This window comes from Eimeria maxima, genomic scaffold (genome assembly GCF_000499605.1).
Source record: "Eimeria maxima Weybridge genomic scaffold, Emw_scaff108, whole genome shotgun sequence".
Lineage (NCBI taxonomy): Eukaryota > Apicomplexa > Conoidasida > Eucoccidiorida > Eimeriidae > Eimeria > Eimeria maxima.
Window position 1 is genome coordinate 11,225 of NW_013564113.1, and position 12,197 is coordinate 23,421.

Sequence of the window (12,197 nt, forward strand, 5' to 3'; positions counted from 1 at the left end):
CAGCATTTTCCTCTAGTTTGCGTGAGTCGTGTTGGCTCACAGGCTAGGGGTTGTTAAGTTTTGAGGATTTGTTTTAGGGGTAATGGTTTACAACTTTCTTTTAGCGTCTCTTTTGAGCCCATAGGTCATTTAGATGAGTTCTTGCGTGCAGGCATTCAGTGCTTCTACTGTCTTATTTTAGTTGCTGCTGCACTTTCCTTAAAGAGGCAGCTGCATTGGCAGTGTCTCTGCTCGTTCGTTTTAAGGCTATCACCGTTGTCTCTAATTATGGTGTAGGGTTTTGGGTTTTAGGTTGCTACTGGTTTATGTCTAGTTGTCTGCGCTATCCAGCGGCATTTTCCCCTTGACGTGTATCTCCAGCGTACAGTACAGGGGTAGCACAGTAGCAACAGCTGATGCATGCAATCAGCAGCAGCAAGAGGATTGGTAGCTGCAGCAACTGCAACGGAGTAGAGGATTTGGGTGCTCTTCTCTGCTGTTCCGCCGTGTCCTGTAGCCAAGGACGTGGGGTTCCTTCTGAGGCTGCTGCTGCTGTTGCTGCAGAAGGGAGTCTATCTGTGCATGAGACAGCGTTAATGCTGTCTCCAGCAGACAAGGACCAGTTGACTACACAGGTGCTGCTTAAGAGGCACACTTCAGGAGGTAGCGGTCTCTTCTAAAAAACATTCGCGCAGCCCTAGCCTACTGGGCAGACGAGACAAGTACCCGCTGCCAGTCTTGGGGTCCGACCCCACTCTTTCCTATCGGATCCCCGTCCGCTGGGGTAGGATGCCACTCCAGGGATCGGATCCCCTAACTGAATAACAGGGGCGGGGTAGATAATCTACCGTCTGCGAAGTACCTAAGGGGTCAAGGGTGTGGGCAAGAGCTTAGTTGCCTGCGTAGCAGCTGCTGCTGTTGCTGCTGCAACAAAGGGATGCTTATGTAACACTCTTTTTAAGGGTTTGTGGGAGTTAGCCGAGCATACCACATTCCCGCCGGGGTTTCCGAATGTGATACAGGAGCTGCAGAGCCACGGACACCGGAGAGCAAGCAGAAGACACAGTTGGGACAGAGCTTCACTCTGGGGGAGGGAGGAGACAATTCTGTATGTATCCTGTCTCCTTTACGGCCTGTACGGTGGTTTGTTTTATCCCTAAACTTCATTTTCATCGGTTTACAAGACAACTTACCTTCTGTGGAGCCCTTAAACATCAAAGCCCTCCGAGTGGCCCAGCATTGCATATTCTCTTGATTTACGCATAAGACCGCGTCTTCATCTGCACATCGCAGGCAGACTTGGGTTTATGATTAGGCTTTTGAACGATGGTTTAGACAAGCGTTTATGGCTAGGGTTTAGTGGAGGGGTTTAGGTCTATGACGCGGATTGTGTAGGGTCAACAGCCCTGGGACTCTGGCTAGAGTTGAGGATTAGAATAAAGAACTAGGCTTTAGGATAGACCTTGGGGTTTGGAATTAGTGTGATGGTTTAAAGGCAAGATATTAGGGTTCTGCCCTACCTGCTGCTGGATCTGTCGAGCCCATAACAAAATCGCCGTTTCGGAAGTCAACAGGCTTGCGGGGGCCTCCTGCCACTCGGGTTCCTAAAGGAAAGAGAATAAATGTAAAAATTAAAGGAATGAAGAAAACGACCAGAAATGAAAAGGAGACAACATAGAATTAAACATTAAAACGAGACAGAAAAGGATCAAGCATTTGAAGGAGACAGAATAGAATTAAACAGTTAAAAGACACAGAATAGAATCAGACAAGGAGACAGTGCAATATTTACGACTGGAACAGTGGAGAATTAACCAGACACGAAGATGTAAGAGGGTTAAGAAGGGCACAGCAGAGAATTAAACATGAATACAGGAGAAAACGTTAGATGGCAGAGGACTGACAGAGAAGTAAATACACGGGATTGCTAGAACATTAGGGGGAGAGAGCTGACAAGGCAAAGGAGACACTTAAGAAGCGAAAGAAGGGAGAGCTACGAAATGAAAAGAAGGGGAGGCTGGGAACGATAGGACGGAGGCATGTCGGAAGCAAACAAAAAACATGCAGCTAGAAATTCAATAAATGGGCACATAAGAAGTACGCAAAGGAACTAGGGACGGGCAGCACCAAACGAGTAAACAAAGAAGACATAATAAACAAATGAGGCACACAAGAAGCTAGAAAAGGATACATATGACGAGCAGCAGCAACTCTCACCGCAGCTCATTGCCTCCGGCCTGAAGGTGAGCGCATGCTCAAATCGTTGACTCTCTTTATACCATATGCTTGTCCCCACGTGGATGACAGCAAATTCCTTATTTGCGACTGAACCGGGGACCCTCTTCCTTTTGAAGGAGAACTTCTTTACAAAGAAATTACCTATTGCGTTCACTTTCCGTATCAAACGCTTCCCCAAACTGCGCCGAGCTGCGCAGAAGCAGCAGCAGCAGCAAAAACAGCAGCAGCACAGCAGGAGCAGCAAGCACAGAAGAAGCTGGCGATGAATCCAGGAGTTTGGAAGTTCTGTTATGCTTCCTGCATGCTTCCATGTACATCAATTGGGGTTTTGTTTGTGCTGCAGCAGAAGGTGGTTGTACACTTACTAATGGCATATTGCATCATCCCTTTTCTTGCTTCTTGTCTCTTTTCAGGATCCACGAAATCCTTCATGAAAGGACATTTTATGTTTAATACCCAAGAGTCAGCAGGAGCAGCAGAAGGCCGCAGCACCACTTCTGCTGTTTTGTCTAACTCCGCCTCCAGCAGCAAAAAAAGTTTGCTGCCGCTCTTTGTCTGAGGAACTCTTGTCATATTCTTCATTATAAAATCTGCAGCAGCAGCCAACACAAGCAGAAAGATACTGGGTGCTGGTTCTCTGCAGAAAGCTGCTTGCTGCTGCAATACAGAGATCTGTTTGCTGTTGCTCTTTGTTTAGCGCCATAAACGCAAAAGAAGAAATAAAAAAAATAGAGACAAAAACAGATAAGGAAGAGGCAGGAAGGAGACAAATGAGGCCATGTAAGATACGATTGAGAAAAGCGAAGGCAAGAGAATACTACGAAACTACAAAATGTCACCTTTGTATTGGAGACACCATGTATCCAAGACGAACTTCGAACTCAGCAGCTGCACAGCGCGATCGTTATTGCGATTGAACTCCTTAGTAAAGCTCAGCTGCAAACGAAACGAGCCAAACGTGGAAGCAACCAACACAGCTGCAGCAGTAAGAACGGCCTTCAGAAGAGCTCATGCACTTCCATCTGCTCCATGCCAAAAGCAGCAGTCGCTGTTGCACTTGGCTGCGCTGCTACCCCGCCTGCTGCTGTTGCAGCAACATCACCAACAGCCGCTGGTGGTGTGTGTACTGAAGCGGGACTCTACACCGGTGTTGGCTGCACTTGTTTGAATTCTCACGATGCGTTTCTTGCGTTGCTCCGGCTGCGGCTGCTCGGGTGTCTTGCAGCGGGTGGCAAGGTCCTGAGCTACTCGGACAATGTCTAAGGGGTCATCATATGCAGCAAGCAACTTGTTTAGGTGGTACATTAAAGTCGAAAACCTCAGAGGTACCCTTTTGTGCTTCAAGACCGTCCTCCCCACAGTCTGCCTCTTGCCTGAAAACTCCACTGTAGCCGTCACTACCCCCATGTCGATTGCTTTCATGTCTGCAAAGCCCACAACAACAGCAACAGCAGCAGGCAGTAGCATGAAACCTCGTTCCATTCGTGAACAGTCAAGGCATTAAACGCGTCTACTTGGACTGTATAAACTTCATCTCACCTGTGCAGCTGCTAATTATCAAGTCGGCAGCCAATTTAGTTAAACTCCTCGCTGCACAAACAACAGCACCCTAAGCCCCAAACCCTAAACCCTAGAACCGGCGCCATGCAGGGCCCTTCTGTGGAGGCGAATTGCGACTCCTGTAAAGAGAAGCCACCAAATCCTAAAACCCCGAAACCTGGGGCCCAAATCCTAAAGGCTAAACCCTGACACCAAAACCCTCAGCCTGAGCATTAAACCGTAAACTCTAAATCCTGTGGGTTCGAGCTTGCACATACGGTATAGCAGGAGGCTGTAATAGAAGAGTTTTTTTGCCTTGGGTATTTGTGGGTCGTTGAGTCTGAACTGCGTTGGACTTCGTGGGTTGGCCATCCAAAGGGAGACCAGTGCATGCACGAATGCGATGTAAGATGGCATCAAGGGAGACGAACTGCTCTGGAGTGCAGAAGGTCTTATGAACCTAGAGAAGAAGAAGTCAGCTAGCTGCTCGATGCCCCAGAGGGCCCCTTGGAAGCCCTTAGGGTCTGCTGTTTGCTGTGCCTGAGCCCGCGAAACCATCTGAGACCAAGTGCTTGGAATATTCATTCTCTTGTGCTTTCTAAATAACCCTTGAAAGAAAGAACGGATAGAAGCTCCCAGACGACCCCACAGGCCCCTCTTGAACTCTTCCACTACAGAGTGCAGGAAGAAAGCTGTTTAGCAAAACACATACAAAGACAACAATCCCAACTGCTGCTGACTTGCACTGGTAACTCAAAACAATGCAACAGAAAAGGCATCAATCATGGTCAGCAACCAACCACAAAAAGCTCTATAGGGAGAACTCTACCACAAAATCAACACGAAAAACCCTCTCTAAACCTCTAAACGATGTACATGGACGAATGTACAGTATGCGTGAAACGAATGTTCTTTAAAATGAAGTCGTACCGATTTGAAGGGAAACAGAAGCCAACGGCGCAAAAAAAGGTTTAAGTATTGGAGCCTCTGCAGTTGACTCTTGAGGTGTGGCGTCCCCATCGAACCAGAGTTTGCTGAAGACAGCGGCGAGCTGTTTGTTTCGTGCAGTAGCCTTGAAATTGCTGTCAGGCTTGAAGCCCTCCGCTGCGTTGTAAATGCCTCGCAGCTGCACCCAAGTGTGAGTGGCGAGGTTGAACAAATGCTGCGTGTGAGGTGACTGCAGTAGCAGTGACACCAGCCGCTCCAGACCGGCGGTGTAGACCTCAAGCAATGGAAGAACCTCTCCAGGTGGTAGCCGCTCTGCATCTCCTTTCTTTGCTTTCCTCCCCTTCTCTGCGCCCCACATGGCAATCAGCTGCCTCGAAGCTTCTTCAATTTGTCCTTGTTTGGTCTCTTCTGGAAGCTGTGTACAAGCAAGCCAGTAGAGAGGCAACAGCATCAGCAGCAGCAGCAGCAGCAGCACACACACACACACACACACACACACACACACACACACACACACACACACACACACACACCTTGGATATTCCCCTGCACACGGTAAACCATAAAAGGCGATACGCTTCTTCAGTTTCATTTCGCAGCGGCACCGGTCTACAGTATAAGGTATTTCATAGATTTCAAAGAGGCCCAGCTATGTACCGGCAGGCACACCTCATCCAGGCGACATGCAACTAGGAAGGAAGCCAAAGACTCACATGAGGGACTGACGAACTGAGGTTCCCAAAGAAAAGGGCAGTCAAAGACAATCCGCGGTAGGCCATCGTGTTCAGCTTCATGAGGGTGTGGTCAAGGGAGAAAACGGCGCTTAAAAGTACTGAAAACCTCATTAGGACACACAACTAAACCCTAAGCCCTAATAAACCCTAGTAAGCCCTAATAGACGATATCAATCCCTAAACCTGTATTAACTTCAATGCATCCTTGCAAACGGGACCGAACACTGGTAAACCAAACGGGACCGAACACTGGTAAACCATAGAGTGAACAACAGGAGAAACCAAGTTTCAGAGTAGTTGCAGCAAGGCGCCACGAAGGCAGTCTCTACATCCAGAGGCAGGGAGTTCTTCTGAAGCAGAGGAGAAACAGTTTTTGGAGACACTTGAACTAAGCGGCGTCAACGAATCAAATTTACGCACCATCTCCTCTCCTCGTGTTGGGGGCGCTGTAGCACTTCTTGCCGCATGCATCGAGAAAGCCGTAAGCAGCAGCTGCAGCAATGCCAGTAGCAGCAGCAGCAACAGAAAGAATGAGATAAGACTAGAGGACACTTTTTAGATAGCAATCGGCTTTGCTCCAAAAGCAGCGGCATCTCGTTTAAGTGTATTGTCAGCATCAGGGACTCGCTACACTTGCCTTTCTCTCCTGCATGCATACACCACATCCGGTGCTCCCTCTATTCTCCCAAGCACACCAATTTAATCGAAAAAAGGATAAAAAAATTAACAAAACACAGATGGCAAAACACACCAACACCAGGCATAGAAACAGACACAGTTAAGCAAACAAACCAAGTTTAAGCGAACAGAAGATGTCATGCAAACAAGCAAGCAAACACATCCAGTTAAGCAAACCAACGAACCCAGCCAAACAAACAAACATACTTAAAGGAAAATGCTAAGCAAACAAACAAAGTTAAAGAAACAAACGAACAAGCCAACACTTGCCTGAGTGGACGCTGTTTTGAATCTTCCTCACTTCTTGGCTCATCATTCTGTCTACCTCCACAGGCATTGCAGGAATAACGCCTGAAAGACAGCCCACAAAGCCCTAAACCTCAAACCGTAAACCCCAGCCTGTATGCCTTGAACCCTTGAACGTAGACTCTATACGTCAGCTACCCTACTCCGTAAACTCTCAAACCTAGAGAAGCGGAAATGCTTGAGTGTGTGAACAGTAGCTGACCGTGGGAGTGGAGGAGCTGGGCTCGCAGCTGCAGCCTAGCATTTGCTGTTGGGTTACTCAAGACCGATTCGAAGAGGCGGTTGGAGCCGAAGAACAGGTTGTAAAATGCCCTCCTTGCTTCTTCTGCATGCGATCTGCAGCCGCTACTGGTTAGGGTGTTGAAAGAAGGAGCAGGTGCCGTTACTTCTTGCAGCTGGGACAGGTGTTTTTTTACTGTAAAAGCAGGAAGACAGAAACAGAGAGAAACCACTCAGGCCCAACTACACAGAAACGCCAAGCGCATGCCGCAGCAAACGCTGTTGGTGTTTGCTGCTGCTGCTGACAATGAAAATGGCGACAGTAGGAGTCCCAGGAGTTCGTGCATGCAGTCTGAGTGTTGGTGTGGCTGCTTACGGAGCCTGTCCACATGCTTCTTGATGCTGTCGCTGCTGCGGAAGAAAGTAATGGACTGCTGAGTGGCTTCCTGTGCCTTCCGGAAGGCCCACCGCTCTGCAACGGAGGCCGCCAGGGACCCCATAGAGTGGGGGGACCCTCTCGTAGACCTGCCTAGGGCCGCCCCTGGAGGCCCTGAGCCCATCCACCCAGTAGGGAACAGCATAGCCTCCGTCACGCAAATGTCGTTGGGAGTTCCAACGTTGCCGAGGGCATAGTCCTGAAACAGAAGGAAATAATGAGGAAGGGGTAGAGGGCAAGCACGAGGTCGCATCTGCATGCAATTCGTGATATTTTCTCAGCTAGGTTGCCAGTCTCAGCTAGCTCCACCGTCCTGTTTAGCCACATCTTCTGAGATTGCAGCCAGGTCTCAAATGCTGGCTAGGATTTCGTGCAATGTAGTTCGTGGCAAGTAACTACAACTGGAGAGGATCGGCTCACCACTTGGACACCGTGGAAGCGGGGCCCGATGCTGGGGGCCTGGCCCATTGTCTGATAGAAGGGGAGACTGCTTAGAGGAGCGGCGGTGGCTGTGAACCCTGGGATAGACAGCTGCGTCAGGTCGGGTGCCGCTAGTTGCTGATGGACCCAGATGGGAACACCAGCAGCAGCAGCCGCACCAGCACCAGCCGTAGCAGCAGAAGCACTGGGTGCATCCCATTTACTGCTGCCCCCCACATGTGAGCCTCGGGGCCCTTCAACCCCAAAACTGATCTGGACACCCCTGTGCTGCAGCGGGGGGCCTCCAGGTGGCGTGTTGTCACCAGGACGTGTTACAAGTGGATTCTGCTGCTCACGCCCGTCTCCGAAACGTATGCGGTGAACTGTTACACCTGGTGCACTATTTCCTTGTGCACCAGCTGATGCTTCTCCTATTGTTCCTGGTCCATGCTGCGCGCTGATGCCGTGTGAAGTGCGCTGCACAGTTAAGGTCTGAGGGGCCCCATCAGAGCCTTCATGGACTATCTGGATGCCTCGGGGGAGGGGCATGGGAGACGTCCCCTGAATATTGAGGCCCTGCGAGACGAAGGGTCCTGCAGAGGCTGCACCAGCAGAACTGCGGGGGGTGCTCTGGGATGCTGGGCCCTCGCCGAAGCGCATCAGGTGCACCGAGATAGGGGCCCCCTGCGTGTGATGCACGTTGCTACTGAGATGCGAGGTGCTGCTTGGACGCGTAGACGAGAAATGTGGGTGGACAGTCGCCTCCGAAGAAGACACCGAAGCAGCGCCCCCTGTGCTGCTGTCTGGTGTTTGCCCCCCCTCTGCTATTAAGCGCTTCTGAGCAGCAGCAGCAGCTGCTGCTGCTGCTTCTTCGTTTGAGATAGAGACCTTGGTGGACCCTTCAGGCACCACCACAGAGGCCACTGGAGGGACCACTACCGGCGAAGCTCCACCGAGGTCGACGTGTGGGGTGGCCGGGACTGCGATGGGCTCCTCGTTGCCTCCGCTAACGGACAGCCGAACACCTCCACCTCCACTGCTGCGAGAACCTTCAGACGACTTCGTGTATTTCACCACTGCACAAACAGCTCAACAGCCTAAACCGTTACCCATAGACCCTACACTGAAACTGTCAAATCGTGCAAGAATGGATAATGATCTGTGTAGCTGTCTCCACTGCAATCTTAAAATATCCCACAGTAGCATTTCCTTACCTGTGACATCTTCAGGGTCTGCCGGCAGCAAGCAACGCATACACACAAGAATAATGCTTCAAGGCGCTGCAGCAGCGGTTTCACAGGATGCCCTGATGCGTCCTCTTAACGTGCCTCTCTGTGACTGACAGCGTGAGATGTCGTTGGGCATCAACAACTAGTTGCAGAAGCAGGAGCAACGCGTTACTGCAGTAGCGGCACCAACTCACGATCAATGATGGCAAGGACGAGGTCAACGACTTGGGCGGCCATTTGCTGTTTGAGTCCCGCAGCCGGAGTGGCTGCTACTGCTGTTTTCACATGTTGGTTTATTTGACGACCCTGCGCATCCAGCTGTGCTGCAGTGGTTTCTGCCTTGAGTTTGGCTGTGGTGGCGACAGTCGTGTGGAGATCATTGAGCGCTAAAAAGGCATCTGCCTTCGCTTCTTGTGCTGTCTTTGTCTTGGCATTTATACTGGTTAATGCCTCCTCGATGATGGCAACACAAAAGGCAGCGACAGGCTGTGCAAAAGAACTGCCCCCGACCAACACCGACCGCAGCGTACTCTCCACCTCCCGGGGGTCTAGTTCCACAGAAACACCATCGGGAGCTGCAGTAGCAGCAGCAACGATGCTGCTTAATAACTCTTTTGCCATACCCGTCAGAAGCAACGCTAAAAGACAACAATAACAACAACAGCAACAGGAACAGCAGGCATGGACGCAGGCAGCAACATTCCGCACACGCACCACAAGCAACAAGAGCGAACCGGAGTGCATGCGGAGAAGCGATTTGCACCAACGGAGCAGTTGAGTGCTGCAGTAGCAGTTGCTGCTGTTCAGTGCTGCTGCAGCTGTTGTGGCGTTCGGCTCACCTCCGGCCTGGATGTACAGGGAGGCTGCAAAAGTCAACCAACAGACACAAAATACTCCCAGTCCCAACACATGCTCACCTAAGGTACAACAGCTCCATGCAAGCAGGAGCCTCGGCTGCTGCAATAGGCTTTGCCGCAGAAACAACGGAGTGGCCTACCGTCAAATATCTTCATGGCTGCTTGCGTGAGGCCTGAGCCATCCCCTGAAGGGCATCAGTACACCGGATGCAGGATTTAGGGTTGCTGTAGGGTAACAATGTGGGAGGTAATGCAGGTTCTACCAAATCCGAATCCGCCCTTTACCATTTTGGGTCAAGGGTAAAATTGGGGCTGACCTCTGCCTTGAGCATTTTGCCTGGCCATCTGCACCTGCTTTGCGTAGTCCTTAGCCAGTGCTTCATGTTGGGCTGCTTGGTCACTCAGAGACGGCAGCTGCAGCAAACTAGCACCTGATGATGAAGAGGTCTGCACCTGCGGCTTCCTCGATGGGGATCTAGCCTCTCCATGGCTTGCTGCTACAGCAGAAGCCAAGCCTGCAAGAGCAACCCACGCAGCACTCTGCGATGGGTCTTCACCTCGTAAGGACAAACAAGACAAAGAAATCTGCTGTAGTTCCAGCACGAGCTGCAGCACTATCAGCACGAGTATTCCTCCCTACCGCCCGCAATTTTTTTTGCTCTTGATTTTGCTCTGCGGGCCGCCTTTGTAACTGCTGCACCGCGTATCCTTTGCTTCCTTCTTGCCTTTCTCCGCTGCCGTTTCTCTGCCTTCAGCTCCTCCAGGCTCTTGTGGGTGCACTCTGCACCTTCTGCAGCAGTAAACGGAGTGCATATGTGCAATCAAGCCCCAATGGCTTTGGCATGCATGCTCCAGCTGACTGTGTTCTACCATGGCTTCACTGCCCCTTTTAGTTGAGAATAGCAAAGGGCTGCCCATCTCAACTTCCTGCCTTCATTGCAGCAGGAGAGGGAGAAACAGCACCAGCAGCAGAAACCCCAACAGGTGCTGTGGGTCCTACCTAGCTGCTGAGTTACCAGAACAGAAGCAGCATATTCCCTCAAGGTGTAGCAGAAGTGTGTGGTGGAGGCATCTGGCGAACTGCAGTGAGCTGCAGGGTCTTGGAGAGCTCCAATATGTGTTTTTGTCGTCTCCGAATCTAAAACACTCAATAGGTGAGCGTCTGAAATGCACAACAGGCACAAACCTAAACCCAAAAACCTAAACCGTCAATACCCAAAAGCGCCGTGCACGCTGCCTACACCTTGATCTTAACGTCAAAACCTCTTTGTGGTAGACCCAAGACCCTCGCCCCTGGCAACAATAAAACTCTACACTGTAGTTCATACAATCCTAAATAAAAGACCCTTCAAGACCCTAGGCAATAAACATGGACGGCCACAGAAACCCTAGAACCCATTGGCCAGACACTTCCACCATGTGGCAGCTCCTAAAATGAAGTACGCGCCTTGTTTTTGCACGGTGGATACGGCTGATTCTCCGCCTGAACCCTCTCCCGCATAGTTCAGGTGTACAGCACCAGCTGAGAAGAAGACAAGAGACGCAACAGTTGCCAAGTAAGAATGTGCAAATCCGGCAGAGCTAGCTTTGTCTCAGGTTGTAGCTCTCTTCTTTGTACTCTGTTTACTACTACTATACCACACATGGCCGTCTCGTCCAAAGCCAGCAAGGAAGGAAAAGGGAAACATCTGACCTGATGCAGCTGGAGGAGCTGTCCGTTGCACGTTGTCTTATGGAGAGGAGAGCAGGCGACAAATTCGGAGCAGCAGAGGATAACAAAAACAAAACACAAAGACAATTTTTATTCAACACAAAACAACACAGACAGTGCCGGTAATATTCACAGATATGATAACACTAGCTAGCAACTGTCAGGGCTCCTCAGACCCGCCTATGTTTACCTGCGGGCTCAGCAGCTAGGCAGAGAAGGGTCTCCAAGATGCCAAGAAGCAGCACCAAGGCAGAGGGGGTCTCTGAAACAGAAACATACATAAGCAGAACAAGCATTTAACTTCTTAAAGACACACTATGAACTTTAAACAATACACCCCAATACCTTAATTTGAAGGGCGAGGCCCCCAAGCTCGCGATGCAGCCGAGATACACCTAGCAAGTTCAGCTGCTGCCACCTTCAGGACCTCGTTGACAAGCAACGGAAGGAGCCACTTAACGTTTGGAGTATAGGATTTTGAAGCTCGGCCTCTCTGGCACGAGAGAAGGAACTACAGTCATGGATTAGCTGCAGCACTACAGACGCTCCCGTTGGAGCGCTAACTTAAGACGCAGCAGCGTGGGCCCAACAACTGGGGTTTAGTGCTTAATGTTTGGGGCAATTGTCTAGGGTGTATGGTTTAGGGTTTACTTCTTAGCCTCGCCATGTTGCGTCGAGTCGGCTGCACCGCAAGCCGGGGCGAGAGGGCGGCGTCGCGGCGTCTTCTGTCTAGAAGGGGGGGTTGTGCGTGCAAAACAATGAATTCTTAAAAGCAATTAAAGATAAAACAAAGATATATCCAAAGAAATCAAGACAGGGCCACCACAGGGAGCAGACAGGGAGTCCGGGTTCAAGCCGCCCCAGGACCGACCGCCTTGTGGCCGCCCGCCCTAGAACCCGCCG

General features: G+C 50.7%; 1 protein-coding gene across 1 annotated transcript; it reads right to left on the bottom strand.

Annotated features, from left to right (window-relative positions):
* Positions 1–936: 936 nt before the first annotated feature.
* Positions 937–11,961, bottom strand: EMWEY_00014200 (hypothetical protein, conserved; the record flags this gene model as incomplete). Its single annotated transcript, XM_013479349.1, has 25 exons — positions 937–1,004; positions 1,173–1,259; positions 1,500–1,583; positions 2,197–2,406; positions 2,583–2,807; positions 3,057–3,153; positions 3,394–3,641; positions 3,757–3,807; positions 4,035–4,448; positions 4,687–5,119; positions 5,418–5,536; positions 6,231–6,336; positions 6,418–6,467; positions 6,625–6,837; positions 7,018–7,276; positions 7,498–8,573; positions 8,712–8,729; positions 8,921–9,364; positions 9,461–9,589; positions 9,724–9,768; positions 9,901–10,098; positions 10,224–10,373; positions 10,584–10,745; positions 11,485–11,556; positions 11,946–11,961. The coding sequence occupies 25 exons, from the start codon at positions 11,959–11,961 to the stop codon at positions 937–939; spliced, it is 4,974 nt and encodes a 1,657-aa protein (XP_013334803.1).
* Positions 11,962–12,197: the final 236 nt, after the last annotated feature.